The sequence below is a fragment of the Bactrocera dorsalis genome, chromosome 2, assembly GCF_023373825.1.
Source record: "Bactrocera dorsalis isolate Fly_Bdor chromosome 2, ASM2337382v1, whole genome shotgun sequence".
Lineage (NCBI taxonomy): Eukaryota > Metazoa > Arthropoda > Insecta > Diptera > Tephritidae > Bactrocera > Bactrocera dorsalis.
The window spans coordinates 30,659,936-30,684,327 of NC_064304.1; the positions used below are offsets into that span (position 1 = coordinate 30,659,936).

The following is a 24,392-nucleotide window of genomic DNA, read 5'->3' on the forward strand; positions in this document are numbered from 1 at the left end:
CTTTCATCAGTGTAAATCGAAAACTTCCAGAACTTAAGCGACTGAACCGTTGTTGCGCTACACGAATTGATACAGCGTCGTATCCATAAACTTCAGACAATTCATTGGTGGCTTGCGTGGCATTCTTCTCCTTTTTATACAAAAATTTCAAAATTTGGCAAATTTCTTCACTATTTTTAGTCATATTTGAACAGCTGTAACTTTTTTCAACTTTCCCGAATTTATTTATTTTTATCTATCTCACCTTTCCAATATTATATGGTATGACACAATGTGATTGATAGCACAGGAGATATACGACTGCAACCACATCTATTGACAAAATACGAAAAGACTTTTTCGACTACCAATATATTGATAGACAAAGGGAATCAGATTTTTTTTTAAATAACGGTATGCGAAATAAACTAAGAACATGGTTGTTTATAAAGAATCTCAAAGCGGTTTGAATCAAAACGAATGATTCGGGGTATAATAAGAATTTCACTCAGTCAGCAAGAAGCCTTTGAAAATAGTGAAAAGTGAAAGAAATTCATAGTATATTGTAACCCATTGGAAACGAAAGTTGGGAAAAAAGATATTTTAAATATAAAACACAGTGTATTTGCGACAGAAAAGAAAAGTTTATAACAAATTTCGTGAAAACATTTTTTTTTGTGCAAAATAAAAGTATAAAACTGAAAGGCTTAGATATCTGAACTTTTCACATACATATTGTGGTTATATGAAGACGGTGTAAATACAAAAGTTGCAGATCTTTTCATTACTTTCATTACTTGCAACATTGTCATACAACATTTTTCTTTAGGATTCATAATTTTGCCGGAAATCGAGAAAATCGCTGCTAAGTTTATAATGCTTAAAAATTCAAAACCGCCTCTCCCACTTCCCGATCTTTGATAGCCCGTAAATTATTTTTCTTTCACTTCTGGTTTTTCTCATCTTTCGTTTTCAGTGTGTATGATTATTTTTGCTTTCAAAAATTATCTACGCTGGTCTAATGCTGTAGATGAGGTCTTTAATCATACATACTAAAATGCGATTATCAATAGATCACTGTTCCGCAATCCAATTTTTACCACAAGCGCGGCAATAAAATCAGTCTCATTACTTAATTGTCAAACCTTAATATGGTATACCCGCACTATATATCATATTAAATAAAAATAAATTTTATTTGATTTAGAAAAAAATTAAGCCAATTTCTAATTTTTATACAACGTGAGGCTCACTGTATTTCACAATAAGGTTTAATTCTTTGTCACAATACATGCTCAACTATTTAGGCATGTATGTATATGTAATAGCACATACATATGTGTGGTATATTCATGTGTCATACGCGCCGACATTTGCCCTACTTTATTCTACGCCACAATTGAACTCGCTAATCCACTTGTAGCCCGCGAGCGCCGTCGCTGCGGTTTTTCTGCATCGTGTATCGCGCTGCCGCATGACAAACGCGCGGTTGAACACACTGAACACACACACACAACCGCGCGCGTCACGGTCCACGCAAATCAGCAAGCGTGCTTGAACACCCACACACAGAGCGAGAGCCGGGCGCGCAGGTGCGTTTATTGTTATTGTTGCAAAATTCGTAAATACCTCTGTGAGCGGACTAATTAGTTGCATTGGCCGTTAGTTGCGTGGCAGCCATGCATGTATACAAATATATATATATACCATACATATACAGTTATACAAATAAATCGGAGTATGTGTGTGTGGGCATTTAGTTTGTTGTGTGTGTGTGCGGCTTTTGACTTTGAAAAGCTGTCAGCATTACTGCGCTAATTTGCCGTTTAATGCGCCGCAGTGACTTCACACGCACACCCACACACCTGCATAGGTGTCTGTGTATGCGCATTTATAGATTTTAAGGCTACAAAGTGTGCCGGAAGTCCAGTTCGCTGATTTAAGCTAGCCTCTGCGGTTTTTTGACAGGCAATTAATTTATTTTCAAATGTCGATTTTCCTTTGCGGCCATAATTTTAACGTTTTTGTTCGCTAATTTGGCCGCATATGCACATATATGTTTGTATGTGTATTTTTTAGGCGGATTAAATACTAAAAACTGGCTTTAGACAATGAAAAAGAGCATTTGAAATTATTTTATGTTCCATCTATAGCCGTCAGGTTTTTATAAGGATGTGAATAATCGGCTGACAGTTATAACTTTGGCACATTTCATCAATAAATTAAATAAATTTTAAAAATATATTTTATCTAGAGTCATAACAAAGTATATTGCTGCCTGCAGGCTCAGGTCCTAAAAAATATTTTAAAATTTATGCTGGTTTGGAAATTTAGAAAACATTAGAGCTATACAATAACAAATGTTTACACCGTCGCGGTATACTTGGAGATAGGTTAGGTAAGGACAGGTTAAAAGCATCGATATTAACAATGATCTCACTTGCATAGCTTATAGGCGGTCCGTTGTGGTACCTTCTTTTTTATTGAGTTTACAACAGCGCGTCATTCAGTTTTGTCTTACTCTCAGACCCATTTGCTTCGCTTCTTTAGTCTGGAGAAAGCAGAATTATAATCTGCGTACGCCAGCAGCTGTATACTTTTTAGAAGATTGTCCTTCAACGAAGAGGTGTTGTGTATAGATCTTTTCTTCACGGGTCTTTTCCAAGGTTTGGCGCATAGTGAATATCTGGTCAGTTGTTGACTTTCCAGGCCTGAAGCCACACTGATAAGGACCAACAAGTTTGCTGACGCTGGGCTTTAATGTATTATACACTGCTCTCGATAGAACCTTATATTCGATGTTGAGGAGATTGTCCTGCAGTAGTTAGTGCAGAGTGTGAGATCTCCTTTTTTGTGGATTGGGCAGAGCACACTTAAATACCAATATTCGGACATGCGTTCGTCGGACCATGTTTTACAAAGAAGGTCCGCTTCATCGTCATGGGGGGAATCGGGTTCGCCATCTGCCGATGTTATGCCTTCTAATTTTAGTATGCTCTAGGCATCAGTTACTACAGTCTGTCAAGTAAGAGCGTGGTCGTGATAATTTATAAAAAAATGATTTTATGAAATTTTCGTATTTATATGTACATACACTGTACACATTACAAACAAAGATGCAATTTGGTCAATAATATGTCCAGTTACCACCGGCGTCGATAATTGCCTGGCATCTCCGCGGCATGATTTCTACTAATTTGACGGCGTATTCTACTTGGAATGATCTCCAGATACGACGAATTTCGTAAGACAACTGCTTCAAAGTGTATGTACGTCTTCCACGAAGCTTCTGTTTAATATATGCCCACACATTTTCAATAGGGTTTGCATCGAGCGACTGCGACGGCCAATCCAATGTAACGATGCCAGATTGAGTTTTCCACTGAGTACAGAGTTTGCGGTGGTGTTTAGGATCGTTGTCCTCCTGCAGAATTCAATCTTCATTTTTTCTGATGAACCATGGTTTGGGAGATCGAAGTAAAGCCTTTTTGTAGATTTATATAATTTTCTCGGCATTTAGGTTGTCAGTAAAGAGGTACAAAGTGCCGCATCCCTGCTTTGTGAAGCAGCCCCAAAGATGCGCCTTTATTCCAAGTTTTCCGGTCCGCTGAACAAGCCTATTGGTGGAAGTTGACCAGGCTCGCGCGAGGACAGAACGTGCCCATATAGAACATTCATCAGTAAAAATGACATTTTCAAAATCTCTATCAATATTCTCATGCGCTCAAGCGAGTCGCATTGTCACAAGGTTTTCAGTCAACAGAGGCTTCTTCATTGTGTTGCGCCATTCCAGATCATGAGTACGAAGAATGGTTCGGATAGTTTCGTAGGATATATCTAAATCTTTTGCCATTAATTTTGCTTGTCCTTGCCGCAGTGTTATAGTAGGATTCCGCGAAAACAAATCCACTATTCTTTTTTCATCTTTTTTGTTCACTTTTCCTATCGAACCACGATCTGGTAAATCATCGACATTTTTAGCCCCCATATATCACTGTATCCACTTCTTCGACTTCTATATTTAACATCCGCTGATTGCGAAATTTTGGTACCTCTCGTGTGAATGCAAAGGAACACAGCTTCGTAGCGCGACGCGTATTTAGCACTCATGGCGTTCAACGTGATTCTCTTTCAAAAGATCAACGACAACTGAACCTTTGTTGACAATGCATCAAGGACAAAGCTTCCGCTATCGGCTAATCTTTCATTGACTGTCGGTAAAGTCGACCAAGCTCTTATTTGACAGACTGTAGATCACCTCTTTGGGTTCTACAAGAGTATGTTCCGGTCCTGAAACCTTCTGTCAGTCGCCGCATCCTTTCGTAGAAATTTCGAGCATAACTGTCGGCCTGTTTGTAAAATTCTTCGTATGTACGTATTTCGGCCTTCCTTTCTTTGTCTGCAAATGCGTCTCGCTTGCCTTTTCAACCCTCGGTATCTATGTATCTCTAATGTCAGCTTCGACTACTATCGTAGTTCGGCGAAAGTATGGCTTCCTAGCTATTTGAACTGCGGTTTTGCAAAATTTCGATAATGAAGGAAAAAGTGTTTGGATGTTGCCACCTCACCTTTTTTCAAACAGCTTTGACAGTTACCGCTCGACAGGGTTTTAGTCTTACAGCATGAATGAGTGTTGGACAATATCCTGAAAGAACTCCAGCGTTTGCGGCAACATGGACTTTGTTAAGGGCAATTAGTTCAGAAATGTAGGTTAGAAGGATCTCTAAATGTAGGTCAGAAGGATCTGGTCGTCAATCAAAGCCTGCTAAGCGCATGCTAGGTCTATAGGTTCAATGCCAAAACGCAAGATAACAACGGTGATTTTACTCGTTTCCATTCTGATGTGAGGTAAGGGTGCCCACCCTTGAAAGCTCGTTGTGTAGTAGCTCCTTGAAATTTCTCTGAGATCAGACACCCAAAAGAGTTTGGTAATAAAGTAGCTAGTGATTTTAGACAGTTCTTGACTAATCTTGAGTGCAAACAGCCAACTGGAGGTGTCTCTATGATGTAGTTGTTCAAGTTTTCAGGGAAGCAATTGCAGAAGGGATAATATTAGCGTGTTCATGTTTGGACCTTAATATACCCAGCTTTTCTCAGCCTTATTAGTTATGAAGTGATAGTTTTTTGATCCAAAGGATTACAGAAAATTGGAAATCATTGTTGTAAATTGACGTGAAGACTGCAAAAGTTTCTAAACTGTTTGGGCAAATTTAATTTCAATGTGTGATTGAGAGTTTCCTTACGAGTTTTTCTTCTTTAGAAATACCTGATTCGATTCTGATATTATCCCAAAAATTTCATTACAAAACATTAAAGCAAGGAACTCTTACGTAATTGTAATTCATTAAAGACTTCATCGACTTTAATATATATGTATATTTAATATATTTTTCCACACTCTTCATTCTCTCCACAGAGCTTATCTGCGCGATGTGATCGAAACGGCCAACATTTTCATTAAAATGATGGAGAAGTTCTGCAAGGACACCGTGCTGTTGCAGGAGAAGAAACGCACCAAAAAGGGTGGACGCAAGTCGAAAGCAAATAAAAAGCCGGAACCAAAACCGCAACTCACTGAGGTAGGTGCACTCCGAAAAAACTGGGCCGCCGGCATTGCGGGTCAACTAAAAATTAATTTACAGTTAACAGCATGACAATACACATTCACACACACAAAGTGCCAAACTATTAAAGTTAATTATGTCACTGCACGAAACAAGAAAACAAAAAACGAGTAAATATTTAAAAATCCTTTTGCGCGGTAACGATGCACAATTAGCCGGCAGTTTTTTGCCTCACTTCGCATTCAACTGCCTTAAATTGCTAGTGCAAACAGTTTACGCCGCAGAGCCGCTTGTTGCCCTCTGACATTGTATTGATGAAAAGTCGTAAGCTTTTTGCAAATTTTATAACGAGACATCAAGTTTAATTGAGTGAAAATAAAGCAAAGTCGGCAGCGAGTGTTTAACTGGTTGAACGACTGCCGAATATCATGTACACTGAAGTGTGAAAATGTGGAAGTATTTATCGGTATAAGGAAGAAACTAAGTTATTGACACATACGAGTATTGAGAATTTAAACCTTCATCAGATAATGTTTTGAATTGCGAAAACTTTTTTGTTGTTCTTCAAGATTAAAAAAACATCCTATATATGCCACCAGTACGATCTCTCGAAATAGTTTGATCACTTGCTTCCTTTTGACACAATTTTATGTTATGTTAGGTTAGGTTAAGAGGTAAATCTTAAAAGGGATCAAACTTGGATAGCTCAGAACACCAGTCTATTGTGTTACCTAAAACTCTATATAATCGATTATAAGACCGACAAAGCGCTTTAAGTCTACCACAAACGTGTTGAGACGACTGTTGTCAATTTTGGCTATGCCATCTGGTTCGCCGAAAGTATGACAGCTTAGATGTCTCACCCTCAGCCAACAACTTGCCTTCGTTATGATTTTTTGCTTCACAACTTGATTGCATTGATAGTGTCCAGTAAGAACCCTACAAAGATGAACTTTTCTAAAGGCAAGTAGACCAAAAGAATCGCACAGGAGTGGGTCGTTGACCCGAGTCTGCTAAGCGCACACACCAATGGATCTCGGTTCAGTAGTTGAACACAAAACGCCAATTGAGATCCAACTCGATATCTTTTCGATGTGAGCGAGCGCGTCTATGGTTGGCCAACGATTCCGCTATGACCAGGCACCCAAAGGAGTCTGATGATGAAGTAGTTTGATGCTATTTCTTGTGAAGATAGACACCCCTTGGCTAGCGTTGAGCACAGAGTTAGAGAAATCCGCCCTAGTATTGCTGCAGTAAATGCTCATCACCCTAAAAGAAGAGAGCAGCCATTTCGGGCAGAAGGACACTACAGTGGTCCTGTAGCTTAAAGCTAAAATTGGCGGCTAGCTCCTTACAGAAAACTCCTTCTCTTAGCTTCGACCCATCCGTGATAGAACTCACGGTGCCTCTTTCCCAGCGACTCTTCTCCACCCACTTATCTCTTATCAGTATGTGAGCGGGAAAAGGGCCGCAACGGGTAGTTTCTGCGCCGCGATAATCAAAGTTGTCAGGAGTGCATTTGAAGTAGGGGATAATTTCGGCGTTTCATTGATCGGACCTCGTCATATGTCCAGCTTCTCTGAATCTTAGAACGCACTTCGCAGCAACGCAATTGCCGGCATCCAAACGTTCAGTAGTCGTATTTAGCTGACTGATTTTTATTAATATTAGACTCGTATGTATAGTGCTGGAAATATAAGGTAGATCAAAGCGTTGATATTTTGTTGCAATTATTTTTCTCCGAAGTGTATGTTTTGTCTGTTACCATTTATAGGGTAATCCATTTCGAAGTTCCTTTGTTTTTTTTAAAGAAAAAACAGAAACTTCAAATTTAATGAGGAATGATTTTTTTTATCATCCGAAAGAATAGTGTTGGCATTTATTTTTTGAAGATTATCTCTTTCAAATGTTGGCCGCGACTTTGTCCCAGATGGTCCGTCCGTTGAATCCAATTTTCGATGATATGTTCGGGCATTTCGACTGTTAACTGACGATTGAGACGCGTGAGGTTTTGCTCCAAGGCAAAGAATCGAAGCGGAATTGTCCGCATAGATTTTAGACTTCACGAGCTTCAATTTCAGGCATACAATAGTCGGTTATCATGGCGCGATAACGGTTAAGTTCTCACCGGCATCAGATGATTTGATATGAATTGATGATTCAGAAATACATATCTCTTTTCTCTTGTACTCAAAGGTATCATCAAAAAAATGTGATACGCTCTATTTAGCAGAGTGGCGAATCGAACAGACAAATTGCATAAATCATTTAGAATAGCAAGCGATTATACCATATACTCCCTTGTTTTGATTTAATTTTTTTTTATAAGAGGACACTGCTGAAACATAGCGAAGAAAAGTGAGGACCCGAAAATGAATTTTATTATTTTTGTTGTATTTTAGACATATTTTAACCAATCGGTTCCATTTGTAACCTTTTCAAACTCCAGTTTGACTTCAACTTATTAAAATAAAATCTCTATTTTCCACAAGTATTCCTTGGAAAAATATATTTTCTTGCTATAATTATCTCATTTCTACACAACATTTTAGTTTTCAAGCCTTTGACACACCCTGTATCAAGCTGTATGTATTGTACCAGTACCAGCAGACAATTGCGACTTCAAACTCTCCACTTTTGTTGTTTTTGTTTTGTTTTTAAATTGCGCATCGTCAGCTTAACGCTCATTCAAATTTTAATGGAGTCGTTGCGGAGTCAAGACCCCGTTCGACATACATTTCGACTGCGTAAAATATATTTCATGCGCAGCAATGGTGTAAGCTGCACTACGCCATATATTATATATTTATTATACAAAAACACTCACACATACACGCATACATACACAAACACTTAAGCTTGCGCCAGCACTTAAACACAAATACGCGCTTACTTATACACATATATACATATGTATGTACATTAATTTATCACCAGCGCAATGACTCGCAATAATGGCCGCCACCATCGCCGCCATCGCCACTGGTGCGCTTGCAGCCGTTGTCGCGGTTCTGCCGCGCTGATTGATTGCCACACTGCGTCGCCGATGCGCGGATTTAAAAACTATCGTCTGTATTTTCTCTTGGCGCGCCGCCACCTCCAAGCACCGCTAGCCATTGCTTGCCTGCATATTTGCCTCATTGCGAGGGCATCTGCCGCCGGGCGCGCTCTGCTGCTGGTCCAATCAGCAGAGACATTTCATTTCATTTTGCCGCTTTTCCTCGGTCATTTCGCTGCATTTCACTCCGTTTTATATATATATAAATACAACATATGTATATAAATGTAGATATAGCTGTATGTCTACAGTATCGCGTCTGTACGCCCGCGGTCTGCGCACCCGCTCACCCAACATGACTTCCGCTGCGCCAACACTACACCGCGACGTGTTAACTTTGGCCTGCGCTCCTTTTGCCTCTTGTCGCCTCTCGGCTGGTCGTTATTTATTTTATTGATAAATTTAAATATTAACTGTAATAATAGTTGTCCATTTAGTGCAGCGGTGCCGGCGCATGCAAACATGTACACACACACAGACACTTGCCTGTGTTGACGCGTTGCTAGGGGGCTGAGGGTTATTGCACGGAATCGGTTGCAGTCTGTTGAAATTTATAGTTTTTTCCGCTGACAAATGCACCGCCGTTTGACCAGCGCTTTCGTGTTTCACTCACTCACTGTCAATGTTTTCTCTGTCAGCAAAAGGTGCTAAAATTTTAAATAATAAAAAAATAAACTTTGTAATTTCAAGCTGCAATATATATATATATACATATGTAGATATATATCTATTGAATAATGAATGGAATTATAGTTTGAACGTTTTTTTTGCTGCGGAAAATATATATCTTAACAAACTTGCCAAAATAAAAGCAGAAGAGTACACTGTTCATATCGAATATCGACGCTTCTGGCAGTTTTCAAATATTTAAAATCCTCCTCAAGGCTCATCAAAGGCCAGTGTTCATCGATGGTATGGTGAACTCAATCGAAGTCGAAGATCACTCCAAAAGCGATTTCCTCAAGATCGTCCAAAATCTGCTGTTGCTCCGAAAATTGTTGAGGCTCTGCACAAACTAATACGAGTATTGCCGAGCCGTTATGTGACATAAGATAGTAAGATAGAGACGACTATAGATATTAGTGAGACCAGCACACTTTCAATATTCTTTTTCTTTATTGGCAGGGAAACCGCTTATGCGGTTCTTGCCGAGTTTACGACGGTGCGCCAGTCGTTCTTTCATTTCGCAGTTTGGTGCCAATTGGATATTCCAAGTATGGCGAGGTCCTTCCCCACCTGGTCTTTCCTACACAGTGTTTTCATCCATTCGGACGACATCACCTCGTCAGTGTAGCCGCTGTCTCTTAATTCGCTGAACTAAGCCAATGACGTCGTATATCTCCTACAGCTCATCCAACGACTGCGGTATTCGCGGTTCATAACTCTTCCGCCGAACCTTTCTCTCGAAAACCCGTAATGCCGACTCAGATGTTGTCATCGTCCATGCCTCTGCACCATATAGCAGGATTGGGATGATGAGTGACTTTTAGAATTCGCTATTTGTTCGTCAAGAGAGGACCTCTCAATCTTACTCAGTCCGTACAGCCCGTCAGTAGTAGTATGTCGCAATTTGTTGAGCAAAGAATTTGCATTAAACTTTGTTTACGGAATCAATTTTCTGCTACGGATACGTTGAGGATGGTGCAGAAAGCCTTTGGTGATAAGGCTGTGTCTAAAAAAAAATGTTTACAAGTGGTATAGTGAGTTTCAAGCCGGCCGTGAACGTGTCGAAGACGAAGAGCGTCCAGCGCGACCATCAACCTCAACCGACGAAGCTCACGTTCAACAAATCAAAGATTTGGTGTTGAAAAACCGTCGATTAACAATTAGAGATCTTGCGGATGAAGTTGGCATATCGAAAGGCTCAGCCAATACCATTTTGAAGGATGTTTTGGGCCTCAAGCGCGTCAAATCTCGACTGGTGCCGAAAACATTGAATTTTTTGGAAAAAAAGGCGTCGCGTTGAAGTGTGTGAAACGATGCTTTCCGACTACCAGGGTGTCATGAAACGCATTATAACTGGCGATGAGACTTGGATCTATGCTTACGACCCCGAAACAACCGATCAATCGAGCGAATATCTTACCAAAAGAGAGCCGAGACCAAAATAATCCCGCCAAAGTCGCTCAAAAATCAAGGTCATGTTGACTGTTTTCTTCGATTATCGTGGTGTTGTGCATTATGAATTCCTTCCAACCGGTCAAACAGTCAACAAGGAATATTATTTAAACGTTATGCGTCGTTTGCGTAACGCTATCCGCCTAAAAAGGCCGGAATTGTGGAAAGACAATTCTTGGTTTTTACACCACGACAATGTCTGAAACCTCATGTAGCATCGAACGGCTCGGAAGGTCCTTCCCGATATTTACGAAGCTTTTGGTATTGCTGAACGTCTTTTTACATAGCCATATTTTACGGTCGTAACGAAAGGGGGGTCTGTCATTCGATGCTGTTTTGCTCTTTTCATTGAGGATGGTTTTTACGTGGCGGGTCTCGCACAACTCTTGGTAGGAATGTTTCACCTTCTCACTTTAGCTAGCCTTTAAACGGATGTTTTTTGGCTACTCAAAGGTTACTTGGCCTAAGATAGGAACTTCTCCAGCAGCTCAGCCATATGTAAAAGTACCGTTTTTGGTCACTATTAAGTGCGGTTAAAAAGAAAATTCTTACACTACTTAACTGTTTAAAAACATATAATTTTATATTGAAAAACTTAAATGAATCCTGTTATGTAGAAACAGCGGATGCCAACAATGCGAAGTAAAGAACAACAAACAATCCAAGCAGCTTATTTGCAAATAAAAATGTTTTAATAAATTACTGTGAAATGATGCAGCGCGCAATTAAATTGAGCGTTTAATGTATTTAATCTGTTACAAAGACACACACACACACGATTTGGGGTCCATACCACCCTCAAGCTAAAAAAGTTAGCAAATGAAATTCATTGGACGCTGCACTTCCGTTGCCACTTCCTTTTTGTTCCTCGTTTGATTTTTCATATTATTGCACAATATTGTTTTTGTTTTTTTTTGTTTTAAATACTGTTTTTAAAATTACCAAAGTAAATTGCACGGCAAAATTAAGCTGAAATTAATAAGTGAGATCGCATTGTTGCCCGCTTTGTTGCAACATTTTCAATTACATGCGTGTGTATGTGCGTATATGTGTCTTTGTATTAGTATTTGTATATATGTAATGATGTGTGTTAGCCGCCTATTGTCAGCTAGTTAGCGCTTTAATCAGCTCTGCTGCAGGCCTCGCCGAACAAATAAAAATGCTCGAATGCAAATAAGTCGGTAAAACGGTAAAAAAGGTGCGGCAAACGGAAGCAATATGTGTAGTTGGGCAAACGGAAATTTGTTTAAAATAAAAATGAAATGTTTTCACAGAAATTTCCCAATTAAATATGCAAAACATTGTAGACAGTGGCGAACACGCTGTGGGGGAAATTTCAATTTAACTTTTCTGCCCGAAAATTAGGGCAACCAAGTTATGTAACGAGAAATGCACATTGCAAATAGACTAAATAACATATTCTATTTGATATGCAAATTACGGAAATAATATTAGTAATTACAGTTATAGCAAATATGTGCATTGCGCACAGTTCTCGGAAAATATTGGAGCCGCTTACTTTGTTACAAATTAGCTATTAAAGTGCTCTTAGAGAATTATTCCTGAAATTATTTGTAAATCTGAATAGATTTATTACAAATAAATTACGTAATTTAATATGATTAGTAAGTTTTCTTGGAGCACTGATATTAATTAAATCAATTTCAGCAATTCAACAGTAAGGTTTATATCCCCTACTTGAGTTTAAAAAATAATAATTTCTTTTTTTCATATTTTTTTAATGTATATGTTTTTGAAAATATTCTCCGAAAATGATCCGGTATAACAATGGAAATTCCTAAAAAACGGTTGGAGTGATAATCAGAGGAATAAAGGTTTTGATAATAATCATTGAGATAATTTTTTGAATCACTCGGTAGTGTAAATCTTGGGTTTTGGTGGGTTCTGTTTTTCCATTTTCTGAGCAAATTTATTATTCAAATGTTTAAGAAAATAAAAAATAGTAAGCCCTCGTTCATAATTTTTAAATTTTTAATTTATTTCTCTAAATCTATGTCATCTCCCACAAAGTAATTCCTCTTGACCCCAATACACTTGTGCCAACGTTTTTTCGAATCCTCAAAACAGTTGTTAAAATCAATTTCCGGAATAGCCTTCAATGCGCTTAGCGATCCACGTTTAATGCCTTCAATTGACTCAAAACAATTTTACCCAGAGCGCTCGTTTGAGTTTGCTAAATAGCTAGAAGTCAAGTCAACTAAAGCAGTCAAATACGGTGGTTGTGGCACGATGTTGGTTGAACAACTGTGATGTAAAAACCAAGAGTTCCAAAATTCCGGCCTAATTTTACGAAAAGCTTCGCGCAAATGACTCCTAACACGTAAATAGTATTCTGTGTTGACCGGATGGACCAGTTGGAAGGAATTCGAAGTGCGCCACACCTTAATAATCGAAGAAAACTGTTAGACAACCTTGATTTTTGACCTGCTTTGACCTGTTTTTCGGCTTCGACTCACCTTTGCGAATGATCGTCTGTTCCCAGGTCGTAAGCTTAGCTCCGAGACTTATCGCCAGCAATAATACGTTTCATGACACACTGGTAATCGGAAAGCATTGTTTCATAGTCGTTATCGTGACACTGTTTTTCGAAAAAAAAAAATAGTGTTTTTGGAACCAATCGCACTTTCACTTTTCTTAGAACCAAATAACCTTTCAAAATGGTTTTCATCGATCCTTCCGATATTCCAACGATGTCAGTAAGACCTCTGAATGTCAATCCTGGATTCTCAAGCACCAACTCATTTATTTTATTGATGTGTTGATTATCAGTTGATGTGGATGGGCGTTCTGGACGTGTTTCGTCGTCAACGCGTTCTCGACCCTCTTTGAATAGTTTGTACCAATTAAAAAGACTTGTTCGCTACAAACAACTATCACTGAAGGCCTTTGCCAACATTCTGAACGTTTCTGCACTAGAAATTTGATTCCGCGCACAAAATTAGTGGAACTTATTGGTTCGATAATATCATTCATCGTAAAAATCGCCGAATGCACTTTATATACTGCAGAAAGACAAACGCATACTAAACACTGATGACTGTTTTGATGTGACATTTGACATAGGTGTCATTGACAGCCATTCTAACCTAAAAAACAAAAATTTCGTGGAATGGGTTTTCGCGCGAATTTTAAATTAAAAGGTCTTACTATTTTTTGCCCTGTCTTAATATATTTTTCAAACCAACAGAAAGTAAAAGATTTTCAATCAACTTTTTCATTATAACTTTCTTCTATAGGACTTGTAATTTTGCCGGAAATTGAGATAAACTGTGTTTAACTCTTAAAAATCCAAGCACGCCTTTTCCATGTTTTTCCCGCCCTCAGATCGCCCGTGGTCCTCTTTTGGATGGTAGAGTTCAAGTTAGTTGTCTTTGAAGTCATCTAATGGTAGGTTTGGGAAATGCTATTTTCGGTCAGACTATAGAGAGAAAATAACGTCGGAAATACTATAAAGTATAGTTGAGACGATCAAAATCTAGCGATTATCTAGAAAACTTTTTTCATGTGGCGGGTATAGGTATTTAAAGCTTCAGTGTAAGCAAGTTATAAATTATTATGCCCAACAATGGTATTTTATGGCAGCGGAAGTAAAAAATATTGACACAAAATGCTAAAAAATATGAAAATGAATATGCATAATAAACATTCGCATAACGATTGTCTAAATAGAGAAATAAAATTAATACTAATTTATTTTAAAATATTCATTTAAGAATTGATGTTATTGTTAATCCGCCTTAGGCTTATTAAGTAGCAATTCATATTATAATATTTGGGTAATAAATTTATAGCACTTCCGCCACTTTCCAAGGTAAACAATACATTTTTTTGATTTGTTTTTAAATTTTGAATATTGAGTTTTAAAATTTAGTATACAAAAATTCTTTTATGAGTGTATGATGCAATTTATCTCTTGTGTTCATACTACTGTAGAGGGTTAGTTTGTTAATGAGAGGTTGGTTATCTCGACATGCTTGCATTAATAATAATCCCTTAGAGCCTCGAAGACTTAACATAGTGTATGATTTTAAACCGATTTCTCTAACTCAATCAAATACTTATACAATTTTACAACATGTTCTCATTCATTCTTTCGTTTATGTTTTTATAATTTCAGGAGGAGCTCTCCAATAAATGGGCTGAAATAGCCGGTGAGATAAGTGTAACACTCACCAATGAACTCCAGTTGCCCGAAGAGGATCAACCTCTGCCATTTGATGCGACGTCTGAGAAAAGCATCGACGATCAAAAGTAAGTTATGAATATTATTTTAATATTCCTCTTATCAGAAATTTCTGTTTAATAATTTTCGATGATAATTTCGAGTAAATTTCGGCCAAATCTAAGAAGCGATTTCATATAACTCTTTAAAAATGAAATTAAATAAATTCAATAGAAAGCTTCTCAGCAATCCAATAGATATAGTCAAAAATATCTAGTATAGTTTTCACCAAGAAAGCCAGGCTTTTCAAGTAACAAGACCTTAACTTCACTTGTTGAGTATAAAATATGTGTTCCAGGTCCGTTCAATTCGGCCAGTTAAAGGTCCACCAAAGTAAAATATTTGGAAGTTCGTAAACATTTGTAATTGCGGATTGAAACGCAAAATTGAGTTATTCGGCGAAATATGCCAATTCGTGTCCATATTTTACGTACTTACAATCCATTTTTTTTTCGAATAAGAAAGTCTGATTTAGAGCCAATAAGCTTTATCTCACTTCGAGAAAGCCAACTTATTACTTACAAAAAAAAATAAAAGAAATATACCAGGTATAACAACCTTAAAAGAGACCTTCTTGGTTCAAAAAACATACAACTTCCTGAAAAAGAAATGTTTTTAAACTATCATGAACTTAAGGAACGCATTGATCTGTTGGTTACAACTTACTTTATACCACCTAAAACTAATCGAGATAGATATAAATGATCAGGATGACAATACGAGTTGAAGTATGTCTGTCTGTCCACGCATCCGTGAAAGCCCTAACTTGAGTAAGAATCGAGATATCTTGATGGAACGCATATTCCTTCACAAAAAATTAAAGCAGAGTTCGTAGATTGGCATAATCGGACCACTGCAGTCGACAGTTACGTACGCAGAAAGCGTACATTGGAGACAGGTTATGTGTTTGAAAAATTTTAATAGATAAATTCTGACTGGTTCGATTGCGAGGTTCATAACGTTACGTGTTAAATATTTGTACGATCTATATTTGATCTTTCGGTCCAATTTTACCTCTTGCTGTTCCATGTACGCTTTTATCTGCTTGTTCCCATAATACATATGTACATATACAGTTACTGAAGGTGCTGTGAAAATGTCTCAAAGCTTACCATTCATAATGTTTTCCACAATTGAATGTTACATTCGAACTTAACCCACCCTTACATGTTATCAAGTTAAATTAAATATTACTATTTTTTCTTTTTCAACTGTTCTAACCTTTGATAGAAATCTTCAGAATGCCAATTGACTACAGAAGCTTTAATAAAACGTATTTTTTTCCATTAGCTTCCAAACATTCCTTCCAGTGAAATTTTTAAGTTTTCCTCAGAATTTAAGCACACAATTTTTATCTGACTTGACTGCTTAACATTGAAAGCAGGCTATCAATACCTGGCTAAAGTGGAAGAGCCAAGTAGCTTCGGCATCTCTGAGTTTAAATGTCGAGTTGAATGCCACCCACACTTCCTTTCATTGCTTTTGCTTCACTTTTCTTCGAATCCTTACATTAGGGTTGCCAAAAAATAACTGCTACAACGAAGTTTGCCATGGTAGTATCGAAATACTCATTGCCATTAAGAGAAATACATTGAAAGATGTGGGAATAGCGATATTTTCAAATGATACACGAAAGAAATATCTCGTTTTAGTCACACTAAAATCTTCATTAACTTTGCGCCTCGTATTTGTACTCACATCATCCATTATTTAATTCTTGTAAAGTTTTTGAGAGCTTTTCTTCCTATTTAGGTAGGCAACCGAACAGTTCAATAACATGTTGCGCATTTTTCTTTTTTTTTGTAGCATTTCTGAATGAAGTTAATTTTTTAGTAACCCAGCTTACTAAAATGTCTGTATAGGTTGCATGTTAATGCACATATATTTGTGCGTTGCGGAAGATTTGATTAGCTCAACTTTTTGCCTCTTTGAAAGTTTATTCTCAGAGTCATGTCAGCTTCATCCCGGACGATATACTTACAAATGTACATATAAATATTTCATAGATAAGGTGTGTGGTTGATGCTTGGTTTATGTTATAAACTGGCGACAATTGAAGTTATTTATCAATGTAAAAAGGGTTTATGTAAATTTCTTTACCAATCCAATCAGGTAACCCACAAATATAGGCATCACGCAGCTTGTTCCTCCATATATGGGTAAATCACATTTGTCACTAGAAAATTTCGATTTCGAAAACGACGATTTTGTGACCCTAACTGACGACAATAAATACTAAAACTTGAAACTTTGTGAGACAAGCTATGCTATACTATAGGGAGGTTACATCGATATGTTCAGTCCCTCGAGACAAAATCCGTCTCCTTGTCACGTTCTATACTAGGCAGTGCAGTCTTAAGAAACACTTGTCCAACATGGGCATAATCTCTTGTTCACACTGCCGGTTTTGCGACACGGAACCGGAAACTGCAGAACACTTGATTCTAGATTGTCCAGCAATTTGTAGAAGCAGACTTATTTACGTTGTCACCTCCATCGCGACCAGCAAGCTCCAACAACTTCTCAGATCGCTGGACCTTTGTGACCATATGTGATATAGGACCATAGCCCGCAGTGCCAAACCTCAATTATTTTCTATCTAGGTAATACGAACAAAGCAGTGGCGGTGAATTTATATACATATAGTTTTTAACCGCTATTTCTTGCTTTACCCTGCAATGCTTTTTTGCTTCGTCAATAGTTCCAAACAAATTAGAAGTATCAATTTCGGTTAGTGGGCGAGGAATTTAAAACTTTTAAGTAGTTATACTATAAAATCCAAAACATCGACCGATGATCATGTGTCTTGACCCTGTCTAGTCGGTGCAAACGATTTCCCAGAGAATCTTCCATATTAATTTTCGAAGTTAAGAACCACGCTATACATGATAGATTTACGGATCTTTGAAATAGCTGTGACAGAATTTTGCTTAGATTCAATCCCTTAATGGCATTATGATTGATTTACGAATTTTATAGGTTAGTTTCTACGCTAACTCGTCAACGTCAGAAGTTAAGAGGAATTCCATATGTGTGCATATCCACAAAACTATGTATATAGTTCGATATGTCAAAATAATATTTTTTGTTACTTGTCAGCAAAACCCAACCTTAAAAAGAGTAATTACGATATGTGCGCCACCTAGGGAACTAGGTAACCAAACCTGTAGAACAATGAGCTTAAATTTGTTTCTAAAACCTACTTTTCTCAAATACATATATGTGACGATAGCAACCGAAGCAAATTATTTATAAACTTTTTTGCTAAATCTGGGTACATATATTAATTATTCCAAAAATACACAGGGCCATTTAGTATTCACATGTAAATGAATATTAGCTTATCTATTACATGATGGCCACGTTGTTATCTTTCGTTGCACAAAATTGGAAAATTGAAAAGCTCTTTTAATTTCATTTGTATTACTTATCCAACGGTTTACCAACCACCTGGCTCTGTCGATGCTAGCAAATGCTTTAGTAGCTTTTCCTGTAAACACTACTAAACACATACATACAGGTATTTGTATATGAATATACAAAGGAATACAAAAAGCAAAAGTATACAAACTCCGAAGCCACGACCGGCTCTCATATCCCTTATGTCAGCTGTAATCCTTTTAACATCTACGAAAATCTCCATGCGCTGTTGTTGTTGCTTCCACAGCACGAGTATTTTTGTTTTCTTTGTTTTGTTTTGTATTGTACCATTTTGGTGCGCTTTTATTCTGCTGATTTTGCATTTTCGTATATTTTAAATTAATTTTGTGTTTCCTTTCATGTTTTCAATCTTTTTTATTTCTAAATTGGTCTGTGATTCCCTATCTACTCTTTTCGTATTTTTGCAGGGAAGACTGTATGTTGCGTTTGCATCGGTTTTTGCGCGATCAGCTATTTGAGAAGGCCGTTTCCCTACTGCGAGCAGCCAGGTAAGTGCCTAAATGTCAATATTTGTATTAAGAGAATTTTATTGTATTTGAAAACACTTTTGTATTTTAATATTGATTAAATTTATTTTTTTTTATTTATGAATGAATAATTGGTAAAATCACTTAGGTATTGAAGATTTTTACTAAAGTCTTTATAACTTCTGTAAAATGATTTTAAAATTATTACTACAGTACCCGGTAAACCATTTCGAGTAGTTCTTCCCTTTCGTTGTTTCGCACCAATTGGATATTTCAAGTGTAGCCAGGTTCTTCTCTACCTGGTCTTTCCAACGGAGTAGAGGTCTTTCTCTGCTTCCCCTGGCGGGTACTGCGACATGACCTAGCTAGCGTAGCTGTTGTCTCCTAATTCTATGAACTATGTTAAAGTCGTCGTAGAGGTATTTCGCAGAAACTTTCTCTTGAAAACTCATAACGCCGACTCATCAGATGTTGTCATCGTCCATAGTCGATGTTTGTCGAGAGAGGATTTTACTTCTCAATTGCCTACTCAGAATTTCTGATTGACCCGTTGGGAAGAGTTATTCTGCGTAGGATTTCAAGGCTCTCATAGGAGTTGGTGTTAATGCTGGTTCCAAGATAAACGAAATTATCTACGACTTCGAAAGTATGACTGTCAACAGTGACGTGGCAGCCAAATCGCGAGTGGAGATATTACGTCTTACCCTCGTTCGCTACCATATCCAGTTGCTTCGCTTCCTTTTTAAGTCTGATCTCAATATCATCGGCGTACGCCAGCAGCTGTACACTCTTATAGAAGATTGTACCTTCTCTATTCAGCTCTGCAGCTCGAATTATTTTCTCCAGGAGTAGATTGAAGAAGTCCCACGATAAGGAGTCGCCTTGTCTGAAACCTCGTTTGGTATCGAACGGCTCAGAGACATCCATCCCGATCCTGATGAAGGTTTTGGTATTGCTCAAATAGACATAGTGGCATGAAGACAGCTCCTTTTCGTTCTGTGAAAAACAGCTTTGAAATCGCATGTTGAATATCTGGTCAGTTGTTGATTTTCTAGGCCTAAAGCCACATTGATAGTGGACAGTGCACACTTAAATTCCAATCGTCGGGTATGTTTTCGTCCAACTATATCCTATAAAGAAGCTGATGAATGCTCTTTATCAGTTCTTCGCCGCCGTATTTGATTGTTGATCCTAATCGATGGATGTTATTTCGACAGAAACTCCAGAAAGTGGCTTACCACTTCCCCATATATCAACTAAGTGTTTGGAACTTACCATAAATTTGTTAAGGTGATTAATATGAATCCCAGTCTCTTCGATATGTTCGCCGAAGGTGTGTCTACCAAAAAAGTTCAATCTCAGTTTGGCAAAAGCCAGTTTATAAAGAAGGAAGTGCCTGCTTCCTCCGCGGCAAGGAATGTCCGACAAAATATTTAGCCGTACCGATTTTGAACTCATGGGCAGTGTCAAGTTAAAATACCTAGAATTGCGGTGAGATTGACTTTGCTAAGAGAAAGTAGCTCAGAGCACCTCCTACGGTTCACTTTGCGCTAGCAGGATGTCGTAGTCGCACAAGTTCTGTGGTTGCTGACTAGGGCTTGTCGAGGTCACTGGAAGGTCAGCACTAAAAAGCAAGAGAACATCAGAAAACCGACTCGAACCAAGCTGATGAAATTGGTGTACGTGTGCCCTCCTTAAATAGCTCAACGGCTTTGCTCTTTCCGGCTACACCGCTGTGACCGGGCACTGCTGGCAAGATAGTGTACTTCTTGACTAGCGTTGAGGGCGCAGCTCTTCCTCTCAGGATCCATTTTTATAACCGAGTTTTCTGTCTTTTGTTCGGCAACCTTTAAAATATTAGTAAACAGTGAGCAGTATCCTTAAGCCGTTATATCGAATCAATCCTTAAATCTTAACGCTAAAAGGTGACCCGTAGAGCGCTTTAGCAGCTTTAGTTTTATTCGCTTTTCAGTAAGGAATAAGCTGGCTGGCAGCCTGTCAGTCGCTTCGGCCACTTCTGTTAAAAAGAACAATCACTCAAAGCAGGATTCCTTTATACTTCCGCAGATATTTAATGCGCATTAAATGTTAATTATCTTTACTTTAAGAAATTTAAAAAAACACTTTACGACTTTTCCGTACCAAGCGTGAGTGCCAGCTCCGTCCGCCACTGTATTTTAAGTTTTCTATTCACTTTAAGTGCAACGCGTCGCCAATAAATCCATGCTTAAAACGTTCCGTCTACTTTTATTCCTCCATTTTGCACATTCTTTCTTCACCTTGCTACTAAATTTACACAAAGGCATTTGGCGTAATAAATTAACTTGCTTCGTGAAGAAATTCCTTGCAGCAGCTTTTGTGCAAATTTTCCTCCAGTCCGGTTGGTGTCTTCATACACAGTGCGCCAAGCCGAGCCGCCACACAGCCACTCTACCCTTCATTGTGTGCTTGTGCCGCGCCGCACACTCCACATCTTACAGGTATTACCGTTAGTCCTGCGAAATACCTTTTTATTGGCCGTTCTTTGAACGCAGTCCGCAACCATAAAATATGCTTACCGCATTCGGTGGCAAGGCAACCGAGCGACCAGCTGGTTGTTGGTAGCTGCTTAAATGCAGCGTTGGCGTCCAGGTTGAGTACTCCGAGATGTAGATGCTGTTATCTGGAGGTAGTTGCATGTCTGCTGTGCCCCAATGATTTGTCGGCGTGACCAAGTGCGGCGCTGAGGCTGTTGAGCTTTTGGTGTTTCCGTAGCCGTGGCCACGGAATATTAAATATTCGCTTGGTATGAGTATTTATTGGTAAATATTATTACGGAATTTCGAGTTTTAAAGCATAAAGTTGAGTGTGTATTAAAATTTATTTGGAAATTTGGTAGATTATTAAATGTTGCCATTGTGATGACGCATAATCCCTTTTGGTTAGAGGTAATTTAAATTGCAGCCAGTGTTGCTACTTTAATGAGTCCCGGAATTGTGTGGTTACTATATATTAAATTATGGTAAATAAAACTTTATGATGCCAGTTACCTTTTTTGAGGCTTCGGAGGGCTATAATATTGACTTTCGGATAGACGATGGGCTGAAACAGGACAAAAACCTTCAGAGAAGGAGTTTATATAAACTCTGCTTATATTTCTTCAAGGAAGCGCTCAGCGAAATGTGAAATAATAGAGTTTCATCAGCCCTATGAACACGTCTAATTAATTCAACAACTGACTCAATCCATTCGATGACTCGTTCGAGCATCTCAACTGGTAACAGGCAAATGACAAGCGTTATATTTTGCTCCAATACGACGTTCGGATGTTAGCCGCATGGCTATCACTTCCACTATTTCATTGCCCTCGACAGTAGAAGTGAAGTTGCTTACTTCTGGCAACACTTTCCAATGCTGCCCTGCTTGGCACTTTTGACCGATATGCCATACGAAGTTACTGCCTTCATTGCTGCTTGGCTCTCTACGTAGAAGTTGACTCTACAACTGCCTGTAGGTGCATTGGAGACCATGTCCGCGGCTTTCACAATAGCAAAGACCTTGGCTTGAAATAAACTGCAGTGGTCGTTCAGAGCCGCTGCTGGAGTTATTTCTTCTCCCGTTATCATGGCACAGCGATAACGGAAGTCCTTCCATTTGCTTCCGGAAGGATTTCTGTACGCCTGTAACAATTCTATATGAATCTCTTATGGTAGTAAAACTATGGGTACAAAATGTCTAGTCCGAGATTGTTCTTGACAATCTTGATTATGAAGATTTTTTTGAGGTTAAGTATTTGACAGATCACGTGGGATTTCAGACATGGTGTCAAAGAGAAAGATGCTCAGTATGCTTTGACATTTCAGCATGAATAGACTTACTAACGAGCAACGCTTGCAAATCATTGAATTTTATTACCAAAATCAGTGTTCGGTTCGAAATGTGTTTCGCGCTTTATTTTGTTCAGCGATGAGGCTCATTTCTGGTTGAATGGCTACGTAAATAAGCAAAATTCAAGAACTGCCCATGCATCCCGAAAAATGCACTCGGTGTGGTTTGTACGCTGGTGGAATCATTGGACCGTATTTTTTCAAAGATGCTGTTCGCAACGTTACGGTGAATGGCGATCGCTATCGTTCGATGCTAACAAACTTTTTGTTGCCAAAAATGGAAGAACTGAACTTGGTTTGTGGTTTCACATGTCGAAATATTTTTTGTGGGGCTACGTCAAGTCTAAAATCTACAGAAATAAGCCAGCAACTATTCCAGCTTTGGAAGACAACATTTCCGAAGAAATTCGAGCTATTAATGCTCGAAAAAGTTGCCCAAAATTGGACTTTCCGAATTGAAATTATCTTCAAAAAGTATATGTCATGAACCAATCTAACGTCAAATAAAGGCTGAGATTTTGTAAATTTTATGAGATTGTAAAAGTTAGGCGAGAAGAAACCGAACGCGGAAAATGGAACCATGGAAATAATGAGTTCGCAGAAATCGACTGTAAGGTCAATCAGATTCGAGCACTATTTGTTGAGATTAGAATCAAATAGATTTCGAGCTCGTATTATAGGGTTATAAGATGTATTGTTATCTCCTGTCATCAATCAAACAAACAGTATTCGCATCATTGAAGTCGAAGATAATTTCGTCTATTTTGGAACCAGCATCAACACCAATAACAACGTTAAAATTGACAACTTTCCACTGAGTAGGAAATTGAAAAGTAAAGTCCTCGACGTAGTACCCGCCGGAGAAAGTAGAGGAAGAGGAAGACCTCCACTGGGTTGGAAAGACCAAATAAAGAAGGATCTGGCTTCGCTTGGAATCTACAATTGGTGCCAAATTGCGAAAAGAAGAAGCGTCAATAAAGAAGAAGAAGAAGAGTATGTATTGGAATGAGATGGAAATCACCATAATCTGTCTTAAATTCGAGAGACGCAAGACGTATCCATTTAAATTACTATCCATTTCCATAACAAATAATACCTAGCTGAGTCCAGCTCGTTTTCTCCTCTCTTAAGAAAAAAATATTTCTATTCCATTACGCAAAACGGCAACACTGGTGCGACCAGTTTTGGCACCAAAAACAATATTTGGAAAGTTTTTGCTCCTGGCTGGCTGCCTGTCATGTCCCACATACATAAATTATAAGCGCATAATGTGCAGAAGGCTTAATAATACGCTCTCAGTGGTGCAATTTTGGCAATTTAATTTCCGAATTTTGTATTAAAAATTTTATGGCTGAATGTTCTGGCATAAAGCGGCGCTTTAAACTTATTTGGCTAATTCTGTGCATGAAAAAATTTGTTAAAAATTAGTTTAAAAAGCACGAAATTGACCTTGTTCCACATTTAACAGCCAGTTCGGGGAAAAAAGTTTAAGTTCATTAAATACGCTCACTCACTTGAATTGATTGATTTTATGCGCGTTTTTTCTAACCAATTTCGTGTTTTTTTTTTAACAAATATTTTATGCATTGTAACTCTTTTGCTTTCCAATTAAGCCTATTCGCACGTTATCTAAGCTAACGGCATTGTATTATGCTC

At 38.2% G+C, this 24,392-nt stretch overlaps 1 protein-coding gene across 1 annotated transcript in view; it reads left to right on the top strand.

The window, feature by feature from the left end:
- LOC105231878 (protein timeless homolog) overlaps positions 1-24,392 on the top strand; it is a 455,353-nt gene that overhangs the window by 66,940 nt on the left and 364,021 nt on the right. Inside the window, exons 8-10 of the mRNA XM_049448228.1 lie at positions 5,396-5,558; positions 14,858-14,991; positions 18,811-18,891. Of these exons, the coding sequence (XP_049304185.1) occupies positions 5,396-5,558; positions 14,858-14,991; positions 18,811-18,891 (378 nt within the window). The remainder of the gene's footprint in view (positions 1-5,395; positions 5,559-14,857; positions 14,992-18,810; positions 18,892-24,392) is intronic.